The sequence below is a fragment of the Panicum virgatum genome, chromosome 7N (assembly GCF_016808335.1).
Source record: "Panicum virgatum strain AP13 chromosome 7N, P.virgatum_v5, whole genome shotgun sequence".
Lineage (NCBI taxonomy): Eukaryota > Viridiplantae > Streptophyta > Magnoliopsida > Poales > Poaceae > Panicum > Panicum virgatum.
This window is the reverse complement of record NC_053151.1, coordinates 45707065-45724889: the sequence shown is the minus strand read 5'-3', so window position 1 is coordinate 45724889 and position 17825 is coordinate 45707065. Positions and strand designations below refer to the sequence as shown.

General features: G+C 45.9%; 2 protein-coding genes across 14 annotated transcripts; both read right to left on the bottom strand.

The window, feature by feature from the left end:
- Nucleotides 1–8677: 8677 nt before the first annotated feature.
- On the bottom strand, nt 8678–12816 carry LOC120682458 (probable UDP-arabinose 4-epimerase 2). 2 transcript variants are annotated; one of them, XM_039964382.1, is made up of 11 exons: nt 12599–12807; nt 12231–12345; nt 11757–11881; nt 10961–11074; nt 10767–10874; nt 10585–10676; nt 10010–10151; nt 9823–9923; nt 9618–9747; nt 9383–9527; nt 8678–9281 (listed from the first exon to the last, which is right to left on the bottom strand). In XM_039964382.1, the coding sequence occupies exons 2-11, from the start codon at nt 12289–12291 to the stop codon at nt 9055–9057; spliced, it is 1245 nt and encodes a 414-aa protein (XP_039820316.1). In that variant the 5' UTR covers nt 12292–12345; nt 12599–12807; the 3' UTR covers nt 8678–9054. The 2 variants fall into 2 exon arrangements, with proteins under 2 accessions (XP_039820316.1, XP_039820317.1); XM_039964383.1 differs by having other exon boundaries at nt 8688–9281; nt 12231–12349; nt 12599–12816.
- A 2233-nt stretch (nt 12817–15049) lies between these two features.
- Nucleotides 15050–17764, bottom strand: LOC120682721 (pentatricopeptide repeat-containing protein At3g14580, mitochondrial-like). 12 transcript variants are annotated; one of them, XR_005678582.1, is made up of 5 exons: nt 17619–17764; nt 16202–17493; nt 15922–15959; nt 15491–15655; nt 15055–15415 (listed from the first exon to the last, which is right to left on the bottom strand). XR_005678582.1 is itself a non-coding variant. In XM_039964719.1 (2 exons), the coding sequence occupies exon 2, from the start codon at nt 17488–17490 to the stop codon at nt 16399–16401; it is 1092 nt and encodes a 363-aa protein (XP_039820653.1). In that variant the 5' UTR covers nt 17491–17493; nt 17619–17764; the 3' UTR covers nt 15058–16398. The 12 variants fall into 12 exon arrangements, 1 of the variants encoding a protein (XP_039820653.1); XR_005678579.1 differs by having other exon boundaries at nt 15050–15415; nt 15922–17493; XR_005678576.1 differs by having other exon boundaries at nt 15050–15655; nt 15871–15959; nt 16074–17493.
- Between the last annotated feature and the right edge of the window lie 61 nt (nt 17765–17825).

Genomic DNA, 17825 nt, shown 5'->3' with positions numbered 1-17825 from the left:
CCAAGGCGACAGTGCCACAGTTTCGAAGAAGTCTCATTGTCACGCTTACGCTTATGCATCGCATCACAAACATTCATTACAGAATAATTATCATCAAGAGAGAGAGCAAATAAAGATCGCCTTGCAAATGACCAAGGCCAACACTAATATTATGAAATTTAATGTTGCAAATAGAGTTGCCAAACTCACACACATGTCCAGATTTATCTAAACGTGAAACGGAAATAATATTTCTCTTTAAACTAGGAACATAAAGGACATCATCTAAATTAAACTGGAAGCCGCCTGGCAACTCTAAGGAGAAGCTTCCAACGTCTTCGACTTCAACCATGTTCCCATCAGCCACTCTTAGGCTTCGCTCCCCCCTTCTTATAGTTCGGATCGTACTGAATACCTGTAATAAATTAGAAATGTGCACAGTGACACCTGAGTCAATTAACCAAGTATTAGGGGATAAATATGCTAAGAATATCTCATCAATGAAAGAAACAACATCAATCTTAATATTACCCTGCTGTTTCAGGCATTCCTTAAAGCCTGGGCAGCCCTTCTGAAAATGCTTGGGTGAAGCACAGAATGAACACAGCATCTTTCCACCTTGGGACTGCTTGCCTTTGAACTTGTTGTTGTTCCTTGGACCAAAGTTCTGGTTCCCTTTCTTCTTAAACTTCTTCTGGCCTTATTTGCTGCTACTTGACTCATGCTGATTCTTAGGAGGATTGTCACTGATGCTCATGTGATGAACCATGTTCACCACATCCTTCATCTTCTCAGTCTTAAGCCTCTCTTCTTCTTCAACACAGTAACCGATCAGCTCACTGATAGACCAAATAGCCTTGTTGGTGTTGTAGTTGATCTTGAAAGCACTGTACCGTGAGGGCGGCGAGGTCATGATGAAGTGAACAAGAAAGCCATATGAGATCGCCATCTGCATCTCCTTAAGCTTGTTGGCCATGTCACACATGTTGAGAATGTGCTGCCTGATGCCAGTCTTCCCACCATACTGAGAGGCCACTAACTTCATGATGAGAGTGCTTGCATAAGTCTTAGATGAGCTCTTGAAGTTCTCCTCAATCTTTGCTAGAAAAGCCTTAGCACTCAGATCTGCTCCCTGCACATCCTTGGTGGGGATGGCGCCCTTAATGCCAGCGCTGATGGTCTGAGACATGACCATAAGCGCCATGCGGTCTGATCTTGCCCGCTTTTCCAGAGCAGCTGAAGTCTGTCCGGCGGCAACAGCAGGCTTATCCTCCCTTAATGCCAGATCAAGATCATTCCAAGCCAAGCACGTCATGACCTTGCCCTTCCAGTCAGGAAAATTCGCTCCATTGAGCGGCTCAATGCTGTTCAGGTAGGAGGCCACATCATTGATATTTGTCACTGAAAATCAAAAGAAAAACTTATCTTAGTAATCATATACAATGAAATGCAAATAAAAGCATGATAATAATTCTATGGTGGTCTGATTAACATCATGCAATTAAAATTTCAATTTGCATCACCGGTGGGGAAAACAAACGAAATTTTATCTTAATACTTATGATTAAACAACAGTGGTCAGAAATAATTACAAGTTTACTCTAAATAAACTTCTCGGTGGTTCCATTTATTTAGAGGCATCTCAAAGTATAGTGGTGGAATAAACTTATAAATATGAAATAAACACCAACTACTTAAATTTACTCATGCGATAGCTTAACTGAAATTAATGCAGAAACTAAATTGAACTTAACACTGAAAATACACTGAAAACTGAAAATAAAAGAAAAGTGAAATTCGGCCCGTAAGAGAAAATGGCCCAGTGGCGGCCCGCTAGTGCCCCGCGCCCCTAACCCGCAGGCGCGCAAAGCAGCAGCCCATTAGCGCGCGCGGCCCAGCAACCAAATTTGGCGCGGCTCAGCGAAAGGCCGGCTCAGTCCCGCGGCTCAGCGGGCGGGCACGGCTCGGCTTAGGGGCTCAAGGCGGATGCGCGGCTCAGCGAGCGGCTCAGCGCGGCGGCTTTGGCTCGGCTCATCGCGGACGCGCGGCTCAGCTAACGCGCGGCTTAAAGCGGCCCATTTGCCATTTGGCCCGGCAGCGGACGAGCGGGCCGGCATTTCAGCCCGCGCGGCGCGCGTTCCCCCCTTCCCTTGAGGCGATCTGAGTACGGCTGAGAGTGGCTCAGGTTGGGTTTAAATAGCCGAAAAAATCGGGAGAGGGGAAAACCCTAACTCATTCTCCTCCCCTCCCCCGCGCGCGCTCAGACCCGGGCGGCATGCACGGCACGGCCTAGGGCCGCCCCTCTCCGAAGCTCTCCCCCACCATGCTTCTCTGCGGGATCTAAGGGCTGGAGCACCGCAGGCCCTCTCTGCGGCACCGCGTGCGTCTCGCACGCGGGCCGCCGAGGGGCTCCGCCGGGGCTCCATGGCCAGTGGCGAGGCGAGCTGATGCGGCGCACGGGGCGCGAGCTGATGGCCGGTGAAGGAACGGGCTGATGGCCAACAGAGCGGAAGAGCTGACGCGGCTTAGGGTGCGCGCGTGGCCAAGGGAGTCGGCACCACCGCACCAACCTGGTCGGTGCGAGGGCCTGCGGCTCCCGGAGGCACGCCGGCGACCACGCGCGGCGGCAACTGATGCCACGCACGGCCACCGACCGTGAGGTAAACCTTCTTTCTTAATCTGAACTTAAACTAATCTAGGGTTAGGGTTTGGGGAATTCGGTGGGGATTTGCTTTTGGTTCTGAGTTCTCCCCTCCTTCTAATCTCACTGATTACTGATCTTATGCATGAATCTGACCCCAAACCTAGATGAATTAGGCAATGGACTAGAAGAAAACTCTAGTTTCTTGAACTAAAACATGAAGAACACTTAGAAAACGTGACTGATCTAGAATTTTAGGCATGAAAACATTTCTGACTTAACTAAAACATGTGTGCATGATATGAATCTTAACTGAGTAGTACTAAAAACATGAAAAGAACATGCACGGATAGATCTACACCATGAAACCGAACTTAAAACTTAGGGTTTTGTCTAGGAGATCTAGATGGGATTAGCAGAGGCGACTGATACCAATTGTTAGGATTAAAACTAACAAAACTTAGCACTGACTTGCTTAACCAGGATCACTAATCCAAAGTAGATCATTCCTAGTACATTAACTAATGCGGAATCAAATGTTCGGTCTATACCAGCGGTAGTGGCGTCCATGGCGCTGGTGGAAGTAGGTGTGGGCATGACGACGTCGACGGTGTTGACGGCGTCGGGGATGTAGCGCAGACGCTTCTTGAGCGTCCTCTCGGGGTAGCGGCGGCCTGCAGGTCGCCACCGGCACTGCCCTGGGGGTGTAACTCGCACTTCTGAGCCTTCCAGTGCTCTGAATGATCGGTGGATGGTGAAAATGATTACATTACTAACTCTGGGGTTGACCCCCTCTTATTTATAGACACTGTAGGCCCAAGGTCGAGTCCAATGGGCTTAGATTTGCCTCGCGATCAAGGCATTTGCGGATAGATTCTGTTGAACCGATCCCTAAACTAACCGGATGAGATATCCCTCTTTTCTGTTGTTGACAGAGGTCAAACAAAACAAAACCAACAAAAGTCGCTTGCTTGCCGGCGTCTCACTCGCCAGGTCATCCGAGCATCCACGCAGTCGTGGGGGCCCCACGTCAATGAATGCGCTGGTTTGGTTTCTGCAGCGACGCGAGCGAATGAGAGTCCAGCGTTTTGGCACAATGAATGCGTGCGCTTGCTTTCGCTAGCGCATCGCGAGTCGTCCGCCATCTTCTCTCCTGGTTTCTCTTTTCGCCAGCTATGTTTTTTCTTACTTGGCCGGCGAGTCGCCCGCTCACGTAGGATCATAATACTTGCTCTAATGTGCCCACGTCGGCACATCCCCCACCTGATCACTTTCCGGGAAAGGGGAAACAGAACCTACTGACCACGTCGGTGGAAAAGCGAAGGCCCAAAGTTAATGTGCAGCATGCGTCCGGATGCTACTCAGCTACGGCACTAGATGATCTAGTACTGCATCCTCAGTTCAGAGCTCACTCCACAAGGACTTGTCCAAGAGGAGCCTAAAAGTTTCTTCGATCCTTCCAGCCACCTTCGGGCACCGACCGTATGATCATTGATCGCACGGGTGACGCAGATATTCTATGCAGCAGTCCACATTTGTAGCGCATCATAAAGGCCGGATTCACATGGCAGGCAAGCATGAAGGCCACCAACCTGGAAACTGCACGCTGCCGCACGCGTGTGGCGACAAGAAACACCTTTTACAACTTATAGTACTACGAACCAATCACTCTAGTCGCCGGCGCTGCAGAGTTGGTCTGCAGCTCTTCTCCCAAGTTACCAGATGCTCAACTAGCACGGGTAGGTGGGGCAATCTGAAACGGCTTTCAGGTCCAGTGGTCTGAACTCTCTCTGATTTTGAAGATGTATGTGCCTCTGTTATATGGTGCTGTGCCCAAAGTAGCAGCGCGCCGTTTGCAGTTTGTTGGACTCTTGTATTGCAAACATTCTTGTTTCCCCCTTGCTCTGAAATCTGCATAGTAGATTGGGTATTTTTCATGTACTCGCAGCTTATCATACGCTCATTTCTTTTCTACTATTTTCTACCCTGAATGTCGACAGCCTTTCTCGGAAGTTTCAGAATTTGGACCAGGAAGAATCTGAATGTTTTCCGGTCTGGTGGTTGTAGCGGTTAGTGTCGTCTGAAGACGGAAAACTCCAGCGGAGGTGTTGTGCTAGACTGCTAGTGCCTTTGCCCCTTGACGAAGTGAAGGGTCAAGTGAGGAGCTTTTACGCTCTTAAAAAAAATCGAAGCAGATCCATCTGAACCTGCCAATAAAACGGCAGTCACATGATTCCCCAATACACACAATCAAACGACTTTGAACAGTCCTGTCATCATTTGGCGGTATAAACAAGTTACCATCGCCTGATGATAACCTAATCAACTGAAACCTGCCAAAAGCAAGTTACAAGCGAATTTTGAAGGATTAAACAATTTGCACACGAGCGAGTTCACTTGGTTTCATGACACTTGGCGAGTTTCTGACGGCTTGCTGGCTTCATGCCTTCATGTGGCTACTGCCCTACTGGAATTACCATTTTCCAGAGGCCATATATACAAGTTTCAAGCTAGCAAGGATGCTGTAAGGAAGGATCCTTGCAATTCTTACACATGGAGCTGTTCGGTAGTTATAGCTCTTCCACTGTACTAGCAAGTCACATCTGAATCTGAATGGCCATGCCGCCATGCCCCAGCAGAGTTTCAGGGAAACATCATACTCCATGTGTTGCAATTTTGTTTTTACAAACTAAAACAAACTGTCTTCCTCTTCAGTTTCAACCTTTTTTTATTTGTTCATCAGTACACTCTAAAAGCAACCCATGAATAATCGACTGCAGCGATATATCAATGCTGCATTCCTACCATATCTATCCTTGTCGGAAAAAAAACATCAAATTGTTAACGAGTTAATTAGTTAAACATTTTAGTTTGTCTATCTATGCATAGGAAGCATCAGAGAAGCATCCGATCCCTGCCAAAAAAAAACCCCGCCATATATTTGTTTGCACAAACAGAATTATTTTTTCATTAAGAAAACAAAGCATAAGCACAAACGGAATTGTCTCAGACATTTCTAACGGAAAGACGTAAAACTTCCGCCAATTTCCTTAACACACGCACCACGCCCATCCAGCGATCTATAACTAGCGCTTTACACAGCTTTGCGCGAGCACCATCGCAAGCATTTCAGTCTTAGCCCCAAATCCATCAGCGCCATCCGCCGCCGCCGCCATGCATCGGGACCGCAACGGCCGTGGGCGCCACCGTGGCCGTGACGCCGGCGGCTTCGTCATCACGGGGTTCGCCGCCGTGTTCACCGCGGTGTCGTTCCTCCTCACCGTCATCGTCGGCGTGGGGGGCAACGACGCCGGAGGCAGCGGCGCGGCCCTCGGCGCCGTCACCCAGTGGCAAGTCATCCTGGCCTTCGCGGTCATGTCCGCGGGCCTGCTGCTGATCATGCACGGGATGCGGGCCCGCGACCCGCGGCCCCCAATCTTTGTCCGGCGCGTCGTGGACGCCGCTGCCGCCGTGCTCTGGAACGCGGACGGTCCGGAGAGGCTTCTCCCCGTGCTGTTCATACTCATGTGCCCGGTTCTTGAAGCGTGGTTTGATTTCTTCTGAGTTCTGACGATGGCGCCAAGCGAGGTGCCGAGTTCGCGGCACGGTTTACCGGTGCGTTGCCCGGACAAGTAGTCAAGCGGCAGTGGCGAATCTGAATTTGGATTTAGGGGAGGCTCATCTTTCTCTTCTTCTTTCTTTTCCTCTCTTTTTCTTCTTCTTCTTTCTCATTTTTCTCTTCCTCCTCTTAGTTCATGGTTGAAAATTATAGGGGAGACTTTGGGGGCTCCATGGATTGTATAGGAGTAGGGGGTTGGAGCACCCCTAGCACCGCCGCTGTCAAGCGGTTAACCTTTTAGGAAATTACTTGACGCCCCCAGTGTTTCGATGATTTTTCTGTCGTCCATGTGTGTCTATATATTTCCTATTTTGGGATTGATGGGCTGGCTCCTCCATGTAGCTTAGTGGCGTCTGGCGTCAAGTGACCTTGACACTGTTTGCACGGAGCCACTTGTCAGTGTCAAGGTCACCAGGAACGCTGACTAGTGATTCTTGGAATCTAGATCTGATGCCACTAATCTATACCAGGGCCAAAGGCTCAAGGAAAGATTAACAGGGATTATTCAGACGCACAATTTGCATGCCTATTCCATTTAGTGGCAAACTTTATAAAAAGGTCCCGCTAAAATAATAGGGGGCTTAGGTGTTGGGTCTTTTTCTAGTTTCTCTCTCTCTGCAGCTACATCGTGTACCGATGCTGGGCTTCTGATTAACCTATCATTCTTTTGCTTTTTCTTATCCTTCTTTTTCGGTGATGCTATATGTAATCACATGTTCTCTGTATAATATATTTGCATGTGAGGTCACTTGTCCAAAGAAATACATTATGTTATTGTGTCTGAAGAGGCCTTGAAATAAGAGAGAAAAAAAGCATATATCAATTTAATTATATCCTTTCATTCTACCACCATGAAGGTTCATACTTCGCACATACAAGTGATCTACTCTGTCTACAGCACAATGGATGTATTTTATTTTATCATGTATAAAAAGCGTCAAACTGCCGAGTTTTCAACCAAAAAACAATGAACTGAATACAACAGACTGCATGCAAGCTACAGCCTACAGCTGGTACGGAGGGCTACGGAGAGAATGCTCCAACGCTTGGTGGTTTCTCTTTTGTCTGACTAAACAGTGGCAGCTCGCGCGCTTTCCTGCAACTTTCTCAGGCAAAGTATAACTGCTTTCGGAAACCAAGTAACGATCCTTGAATAATGGTGTTAGGGATCATCCATGGTTCGGGCCGGGGTTGCAGCATGGCCGAACGGCAGACTGGACCAGGCGGTCCATGGAAATCACTCTGGAAGCATAAAAAAGAATAGCATGAGCAAAAGAAGAGGAGGGACATCAAACAAATATTCAGAACATATTCATCTTCCTTCTCAGGTCTCTCTCCTCTAGACCTCTACTATTCTCCCTTAGATTACCTTCTACTTCCTGATGTATCTCTAACCCTTCTCCGATCTCTTGCTTGCTACCCTATCCCAAACTCTAATTCCCTCGTATTTGTATCCTAACTCATCTAGTACTGTATCAGACCCACCACCCGTACTCTTCTGCTGGATTAGGAAGGGGATTGCTAACAAATGGGAAGTTGGTAGGATATGCCCAGCTACAACTGTCGATCGAGTGCATTATCTGGCCAGATTGTATGAACCGGAGTTCAGAGTTTGTTTCCCTTCCGGGCTTCTGGCCTGAACCCTGAAATGAGTTGAGAGTTTCACTCGCAGGCCAGGCACAGGGGAAGTGTCCGAGAAGGACTGCGGCGTTCGTGCCAGCAATTGGACAAACAGAACACTTGTCAGTACACTTGTCAGTTCAGTTCTAGCAACGGTAGTACAATTTCCGTGCTAATTCTGCGTTCGGCAGCCAGCTCCAGCTCCAGCCCAACAGTATTTTCCTCTCACACCACTCCAGCCACGAGCTCCAGCTCCAGCCTGCCGAACACAGGCTATAGTTTGAATTCATGGGAAATAGTTAAATAACCGAGCTCGACGGATCCTCGAAGCCTGGAACTTTACGCCGCGCGCGCAACCGGAGGAGGCACCCCCACTCTGACTGAGCACCCGTTGAGCTTGAGCGGCGTGGCAATCGGACGGTCACCGGCCACCTGGAACCTCTTGCCCAGTTGCCCTAGCTGACGGCGGAGAAGGAGGTGCAGCAGAATGAGCACGAGGACGGCTAGGTGCGCCTGCGCGTTCTTATGCGTTGCGCTAGCTGTTTCATGCTTTCAGCAGATCGGCGGAAATATGTTGGATTTCTCCGCAATGCAATGCGCGCCAAGGTTTGATGACTGACCTTACCTGACCTGATGACCTGAAAGGCTCAGGAACATTTTATTTGGGTTTCCGGATCGTTCAAAAGGATACCCTTGCTGATGCTTCATTATTCAACCAATGCAAAAATGTAAGCGATAGAAAATCTACCGTTCTAGTAACACAAGAAAGTTCCGCTCGCTCAGCATGGCAAACAAAGCCTTGTGTACGTTGAAATAAGGAAGGAAAGATACACAAACTTATTTATATCCTTTCATTCCACCACCATAATAGGTTCCGTACATAAGATTCATCTACTCTGTCTACAACACAATTTTGCATTTGTGTTATTATATAGTGCCTCAGCACATATAAAGAAAAAAAATTTCAACAAAATCAAAAGAGAACCTATATATATGAACCTAATCAAGGAACACGTAAGCCATTCTCTCTGTGATTCTGTCTTCTTCCATTTGACTGCACCCATGAATCAAAAAATTTCAGAACTTTCTGTGTCTATCCGCAATGTTTCTATGGTCAAAACCCAACTGTCTGATGAAGCCTATATGACTGCATATGGACCCAGGAATCTGCGTGATGAACCTATTAAACTCTGAATCAGGCTGATCCATATCCTTTTGGGTGGGCTTTCTGCCATTTCCACGCCTGGGTAAGGCTTTGGCCAAGATCAGTGTATTGAGCTGTCCAGTTGAGCTCACGGTGGATTTTTGATGGGTCACTATATACCTCGGCATAATCTCCAGGTCTACGGGCAAGATAGTCAACCTTGATGGAAGCTCCTGTTGCCTTCTTGCAAGCTTCTACGAACTCCTTCACTGATCTACCTGACAAATCATGAAACACCATGTTCAGAAAAACAAGGAAAAGTATGACTTATGTTTACATTGCTGGGAAATTGTTGGTCTGGTTATTGATCTTTGACAACCTTGGCCTGTGCCAACATTGTAGATTCCAACTTTGCCCGGTTCAGCCTTATCAAGAGCTTTGACATGGGCATCAACAAGATCTGTGACATCTATGTAGTCTCTGATGCAAGTTCCATCTGTAGTGGGGTAATCGGTTCCTCGAATCTGAATGAGAAAAGAAGCCATATATAATTGTTATTAATGTGAAATTAATGAATGCAGCACTTATAAAGTTGAAATGAGCATATAGAGTACCTTTAGCCCTGAAATAATTCCCAAAGCCGCATCGAAACAAGCACCAGAAATCCGACCATGCTCACGCAGCTCTGGCCTTGGAGCTTCTCCTAGCCGCCCCTCTGGGTCAGATCCAATCACGTTGAAGTATCTAATTTATAGGAAGCAGGGACCAGATTAGAATTATTCCATGGATTCTATTCTATAAGGGCTACGGAAAACAAACCTTAAGATCATGACAGCCATGTTTGATTTCTTTGATTTTGTGAAATCTAAGATGATATCCTCTGCCATCTTCTTTGCCTTACCATAAGGATTGATAGGATTCTGCATCAGTTTAGAAAATATTAGAATCAGATTGTTGACAGAATACATAAAGTTTAGAAAGTAAACGCTTGCACCAAAAGGCCAACCTGAGGAGTAGTTTCTACAATAGGCATCGTATCAGGTTCACCATACGTTGCACAAGTACTCGAGTAAATCAGAGTATTTACATTATGCGCCGCCATTGCCTCAAGCACTGTCAGTGTATTTGATGTTATGTTGTGGTAGTACCTGTAATATCAGTGTTAGCAGAGCATACATATAGTAGAGTCAACGTTTGCTATAGATAATTTCTGCAGATGCAACCCAGGAAGCAGCACAGAAGGAATTAAAGGAGCAGAGTGTTTCCAACTAAATTACACCACACTTAAATCAGGAATGTGCATCTGAGATGACAAAACGGTGTGACTTGCATAATCAATGAATTTTGATATAATGCAATATTGTGGAGTATCTGGCCATATTTTGCAATTTTGTTCCTACAATAAAAGAAAATAGGGTGCTTTGCAAATAACACATCAAATAAAATGCACATGAATCGTAAAGGGCTAAGCTTTGAAATATTTGAGCAATACAGGAACACCAGCATATTTTAAGCCTTTAAAGGGCTAAGCTTTGAAATATTTGAGCAATACAGGAACACCAGCATATTTTAAGCCTTTACCTCAGTGGCTCCATTGTGCTCTCCCCAACATAAGCAACAGCAGCAAAGTGCATAACAGCATCAAATGCATTTTCTGAAAATAGTTTGTTCACCTGACTATTGGTTAAGTGCAAAACATATCACAGCAATGCAGAAACGTAGACAAAAAAACAAAAACAAACTAAGCTTAGAAAAAAGGATACAGCTTTGGCATCGCCTAAATCATCATAAATAAATTGAAGCCTTCCAGGCTGTGGAAACAGCCGTTGAAGAACTCTTACAGCTCCCATGTTACCTCTGGAAAGGTTATCCTGTAAAGATCGAATGTCGGATGTTGGAATTAGTACCAAATTCCAACAGTAAGGAATAGAATGCAATCTAGGTATTAATAATTTACCACAATGGTAACACGGTAGTTGTCCTTAAGGAGACGAAGAGTAGCATGCGAGCCAATATACCCAGCCCCTCCTGTCACTAAGACATGGGTCACCCCAACTTCATGGCGAGAGAACTGCAGAACAAGTGAGTGCATTAACAAGACGCCTCCAGTTTGACAGAGTAAAACTGCTAGTAAAGAACTGGAAACTAGTGAATTGAATGGCAATCATAATTCATAAACGCCTCTACAAAATTGATGAAACTCTACACCTCTGGTAGAATTGTAACTGTAACAAACTAATGATGCGTAAATGTATCAGGAAAATAGCCATAGCACACTAGAATTTGAATGTATCAGGAAAACAGCGAACATTAAACCATGAGAATAGAAGGCATCATACTCCCTCCGTCCCTAAATAACTGTCGTTCTCGCTTCCCGAAAAATAACTTTGATTAATTTTGTATAAAAAATTATTAACATTTATGATACATAACTAATACCATTAGATAGATCTTTTAATCTAGTTTTTTAATAAATTTATTTGGAAATACAAATGTTGCACGTATTTTCTACAAATCGAGTCAAACTTGTGGCACGCACACCCAAAACAACAAATAATAAGGGACAGAGGGAGTACGTTGCACAAGGGTTTCTTCCAATCACCATAATGGCAGTTCCCTGACGTTCATCGTATTAATGTTTTATGGAAACTAAATAGTGTACTTAAGTCGTCTGGAAGAAGAAATAATGACAACTCCCAATTCAACAGCAGCTGACAGTGACACGGTTAGGTGCGGAGAGATTCACCACGTACCACATTGGTACCGCTGAAACCAGGAGACTGTTTCAATACAATTATGCACATGACCGTGAGGGCAGCAGCCACAGCAATCTTCCCCGTGAAATTAGGCTTCCGTCTCGAATCCGCGAAGTCCATCCCTGCGAAAACGACAATGAGAATTTAAAAATTGTACAAGTAAACTCATGATGGGCTGGTGGCTTGCCCCAACTATGGTTTGTGAGCTGAGAAAGATAGCTAACTCTACTGGTACGCAACATTAGTCATTGGACTTTGATCACACCAGAAACACTAAATTTACATGATCAGGTACTCTAGTTTATTTCTCTTTTTTTTAAAGGTAAATTTCAATGTCAAACATTTGGTTCATAATTTATTCATTAAACTACCTTCACTGTTTAGAGCCAGATCAGTGGAATTGGAAGCAATAATGAAGTAAAGAACAAAGAAGAAAAAAAAGCAGGAAGAAAATTACAAAATTGATGTTACCTGGCAAGATCCAAGGCCTAGTGGTCCTAGCCTGGCTTCTGCTCCTCGGGGTCGTTGGCATGTGAAGTCGGCGGCTCCCAAGAATGAAACCAGCAAGAACTGGACCTCTCTCGTCCTACCTTGGCACCAGTATCACCCGATTAAATTCGTCCCAAGATCAAACACAAAACTTTTGCAAGTTGCAGTGCCATCTCCACACACAGACGTGCGAACAAAAAAAAGATCTCCGGCGAAAAGCTCCAGGCAGAAACCAAGGACGCGCATACCGATCCAGAACGCGTCGCGAGAATTCAAATCCCCGGCGAAAGGCTACGAAAGACGATGGAAGAAAAAGAAAAGAAATTGGATCACGGCAAGGGAGCCCACACCTTGTCGCGCGACGCTGGCAGCAGCGCGGAGGCGGGGCGGATTCTGGCGTCGACTTGGGCGCGCGGCGCGAGATCGGTGCGCGTCCGGGGAGAGCGGAAACGGAGGGGGGGCAGCCCAGGTGCCCAGGTCAAGATGGGAAGCGGACGCGGAAGGGGAGCAAACTGAGGACGAACAGGTCGTCGGGGGAAGACGTTTTCTACTACTACCGGGTCATAATTAGCTTCTGGGCATGTGCCTGTTTATTTATGTGGCGATACCAGAATCTTTTTCGCTTCTTTTTTCTCTCCCTTTGATTTGATGATGAGGAATCTTTAACAAGTACTAAGTGTATGTTTAGTGGGTGAAAAAATTTAGATTTTGGTACTGTAGTATATTTTATTATTACTTAACAAATAATGTCAAATTATGAATTAATTAGACTTAAAAGATTTAGCTCTAATTAATTAAACTGTGTAATTAGTTATTTTTTAACTGTATTTAATGCTCCATGCATACTTCCAAAGATTCAATATGACAGGTACCGTGCAAAATTTTTTGGAACTAAACAGGGTCTAAGCAAGCTGTGCTGGATTCTTGCGTATTTGTACAAAGTTATCCTCTCTTTGAATTTCTTATATAATTCTGGCAATTTCGTCGTGGGGACATGGTACAAATGGTGACCTCATCGGCCAAACTCTTGATTTTCTTTCTTTCCTGCCAAATCATGAGTGTAAGTGTGTAACAAATCTTCTGTGCTTGTCATTTGGTCAGATAATCTGACTTTGCATTTCTGTCCTGCCCAATAGCACCATTTTGTGAAAATCATGTCCATCTTCTACACCAACATCTGTAGACACCGACACAGCAGTATTCTTCTGCCTAGCCTACAAAAGGCGTTCTTCGCATGCTTCAGCAGAACGGATTTCGCAAAGCTTTGAGTGACATCCAAAGAAAGGACCAGTAGAGAAGAAAAAAAAAAGCTTCGTTGCGAGCTCTGCACAGAACGGGTCGCTTGGCCGCGAGAAAGCGGCAGCGGTATGTACCTTGTACGAGTCAATGGCTCCCCCCAATTCATCCTCTTGCTTGCATCGACTCCTTCCGTGTTGCTCATGTCAGTCACGCGATTGGAAGACGGCTCCCCCCTACCGTTGCCTTCACTTCCACTGTTCCACGCGATCTCCACGAGTTTCCTTCCGCTTCCGCAGCAGCTTGACAGCTTCGGCTCGCGTGCCCGGCCTCGCCGACCGGGCCCGTCAGCGCAGCGATGGGCGCTGCACACTCCAACGCATGATTCAGAGAAAAACGAACTAATTCAGGCACCCGTTCCTGCTGCAGCGAGACGCCGAGACGACACTAATTCAGGCAATCAGCAGTGATCGGTGGGTCCGGCGTCAGTATTTGCCGGTGACAGAGCAAGTAAACAAGCGATGGTTGGGGTGTGTGTGTCTTGGGTTGAGTTTGGGTTCCGGTCAACGGCACTGTGCGAGAGGTTGAGATCGTACCTAACAATTCCTAATCGGTTGTAGGAGTATTAGGCCGCGATGCATCCACTATTTTTGTTTCTGTTTCTTGCTACTCTCGTTTTTTTCTTTTCTTTTCTTTTCATTTTCTTGTCTGTTTCTAGGAATCTTCCACCGCTGGACGGGACTCGGGTGCCGACTGGTAGATCGCATCCTGCCTAACCTGACGCCGCCTCTGAATTATTGGAGCGAGCACTGGGTCAGTTTGTGTGCGTTTGGGAGGCTTGCAATCAGTGTGACAAAATTTGGTCAGGGCTCAGTGGCTCACTCGACAACGGTGAGCGGTGGCCCATCGCAATAGTGCACCGGCACCTGCCTGCGTCATGGGCAAACTACTCATGCTCAACTATTTTTGAAAGAAACTGAGCTCAACTATAGAGATGGTGAGCAGTGCTCATGCATTTCTACTGGAGTTAGGTGAGGGGTACTCGCTTGCTTTCCAATGGCCACGCTCAATGGCAGCCACGAATGGAGTGAGAGCTGCCCGAGCCTGAGCTTTCATCTTCAGTAGGTTTGGTTTGGTGCCGAGTAGTCCAGATCTTTGGCTCGCTACTCATGTTCGACGCCAGGAAAAAAAACTGAATGGGATGCCCTAAACGAAATGATGTGAAAGCAACAAAAGCCAGAGCTTTTACGCTCGATTGCAGCTGCCTGATGATCTGTCAGTGATGAATGCTCTGTTGGCATCGCTGGGAACTGTTAAGCACATGTTCCTCAACGTGGGCACAGTCCTGAAGCACATGCTCAGGATTCAAATATAGGAACCTCAGCTTTGGAAGTAAAAAAAAAAAAGATGGAACTGGGAATACAAATGATGATACTACAACCACTAGCTTCATACTGGAGGCTCACCAATAATCCCAGAGTGGGAAACTGGAAAGGTTATCTTGTCACAAAATTCTCAACAGACAGGTCGATTTCGCAGCATTTGAAAAGAAAACATGGAAGATCTGTTGAAATGAAGTATTGTAACAATCATGATAAATGTCCTTTGCAATACACTTCTATTCCAGTACAAGATAGTCGAAAGCACATACAACTTTCATGATCCAATTCATATGCACATGATTGTCTAGTACTATGTACACATTAGTCAGCCATTACTTATTGAGATGGTGCTTCCAGTTCCAGACTACCACAACTTCCTCATAAAGAATACAAATTAGGTAGACATATGTCTGCCCTCAAACCAGAGTAATTCTGTTGCTCTATATATGGGCATCTAAATTGTCCCATTTTTCTGGCTGTAATTTGAGAATGAAGCCTTTGCAGCAATATTATCCCGACTCAAACAAGAATCCAGATTCTGACGCTTGGCTGCACAGAACAAGTGCAAATTATGCATGTTATACTCAGAGAATATATTGCAAACTTTTTCGAAGAGCTACACACCAAATCAAAGTGCTGTCCTATGCTGGCTATGCAGCTGCTTCTACGGCTTCATAGCACAGGATTTTTCTGTCAAATAGAGATACTACAGTGCTGTCCTATGCTGGCTATGCAGCTGCTTCCTTACTCACTAGATTCTTTCCCTGCTGCATGTTGACCGCATCAAAACTGCAAATAGAATTGCAAATTTGCAATAAGTAAATCAAGGAGACAAATAGTTTGAAAATCTTCATTTCGCAACCTTACAAGGCCCTCTATGTTCCATTACCAGATAATTATCCACGGACAGTTGCTGTACAAGGCTAACATAGCAAGTGGAGTATAGAGATAATGCAACTACTTAAAAGCTGGACAGGAAACAGAAAAGCCAGGAAAAGAACTACTTAGGATGCTCTGTTGTGCTTCAAGGATGTAAAAGGCCCCAAAAGGACTACCTCATGGCATGCATCTTCATATTGTTGGCATAAATCACCTGCAAATTCACAGATGTACATTTTCAGATTGATACATCACATTTCAACCTTAGACTATTGAACAGTTAGTTATGTAATTCTCCATCTAAAGTATTTAATTTGAAGATACAAACCTACAAAATTGATCAGGTTTTTTGTCAGCATTGCATCAACCAAATATACATTTAATATTAACATCTGTGAAAGCTAACACCAAACTATAATCATGTACTAGTTCTTATCGCAGCATTCATAGACTAACTTGGGGTTGTCTGATATCACTGTCTCTTTCCAATATGGCTGCAATATGCAAAACTTGCAGAAACTAAGCCAGAATTGATCCTGCAGTTCCTCTGACAAAACTTGAAGTTCTCTACTCAGATGTCTCGAGAAATTTGAAGTTCTCCATTTAGTTGTCTTCTTAGGTCAATAAAAACGCCAACAACACGAAAACAAATATTAGCACATGGATGTGAGAAGTTTTGTCCAAGTGCCCATTCGAGGAACAAAACCTTGGCCCACCATTTGCTTCAAGACAAGGTGTGCATCGTCTAAGCAGTCATCACAACATAGGCCATCAATCAGCAGCTTGTAGGATTGGAAACTAGGCCTCACGCCTTCTCTACTCATGATGCTAACTATATTCTTGGCCTCCACGAACTTTCCTGAACTGATAAGACCATCAAGAAGAACCTGATAAGTCCCTGAATTAGGATAGCACCCTTTAGACGTCATTGATTTGAACAGACCGAAGGCCTCAGTCACTCTTTCCTCCTTGCAGAGACCAGAGATCAAAATATTGTACACAACTGTATCAGCGGCAATATCCTGCTTCTGCATTCTCTCAAACAGCTCAAATGCTTTATCAACTTGACAGCGCTGACAAAGGAAATGCACCAAAGTTGAGTAGGTCGTCACATTAGGCCGGCACCCCTGCTTTGGCATCTCATGCAGCAAAGAGATTGCCTCATCAAATTTACCAAATTGGCACAAACCCTTGACAAGAATATTGAAGGAGCATGTGTCCAACGTCACCCCAAGCTTGGGAGAACTCGAGTAGATCTCATGGACAACCTCGTACTGCCGCTTACACACAAGCATGTGAAGAACATAATTGAATGTCTTTGTAGAAGGCCAACAGTTATACACAGGCATCGCAAAGAGCGTGTCGATGGCTTTCTGAGGGTGTTCTGCCACATTGCCGTACATCTTGATCAGCCTGTAGAAGAACTCGTCAGAAAACCTGAACTTTTCAGTCCTTGCCCTGGCCAGCAACTCCTCTACATCACTGAACCTCCTGGCGCAGGCCAGCTTGTCAATCATCAAGCTGTAGAGCGCCTCACTGGGCTTGTAGTCTCTTCGGTTGCATGCTTTATTGAACACACTGGTTATCAGGCTAGGGTCCCTGATGTTGGCAAATATCTTGAGCACCTCGTTTGGGGCGAGCCAGTCCTTGTGGTCCAATCTGCCCATCCAGTAGCCGTCGTCGCACACGGTGGAGCGCAGCCTCAGTAAAGGAGGCACCGGGCGGCGCGCTAAGGCTCTTGACATGATCTGCGACGAGAGGGAGAGAATCAGAAGCGGAGGGCATCAAAACTATGTAGCTTCAAGCTTCAACTGTGGTAAGAGACTAAGAGCGAGCGTATTGGAGACGTGAGGGGCGGAGTGGGATGGAATACCTTTGCGGGAGGCAGGCCAACTGTGCCGGACACCCGCCCAGCGGCGAGAGGGGAAGGACCGGAGCTGGAGGTGGAGACGCGGAGGCGGCGGCCGTCCCCCAGCGGCGAAGTGGCCAGACAGGAAGAAGAGCAGAAAGCCGGGAAGGATGGTGGGCCTTGGCCTTGTACATCCACTCTACAAGAAGGCCTGTTGGGCTCTTCCGTCGG

Coding starts and splice junctions, on each gene's coding strand:
- LOC120682458 (XM_039964383.1), bottom strand. CDS start 12,291: ATGCCAACGACCCCGAGGAGCAGAAGCCAGGCTAGGACCACTAGGCCT. Junction 10,875..10,960: donor ACTACCGTGTTACCATTGTG/GTAAATTATTAA, acceptor CGATCTTTACAG/GATAACCTTTCCAGAGGTAA. Junction 10,152..10,584: donor AGCACAATGGAGCCACTGAG/GTAAAGGCTTAA, acceptor CTGATATTACAG/GTACTACCACAACATAACAT.
- LOC120682721 (XM_039964719.1), bottom strand. CDS start 17,490: ATGTCAAGAGCCTTAGCGCGCCGCCCGGTGCCTCCTTTACTGAGGCTG.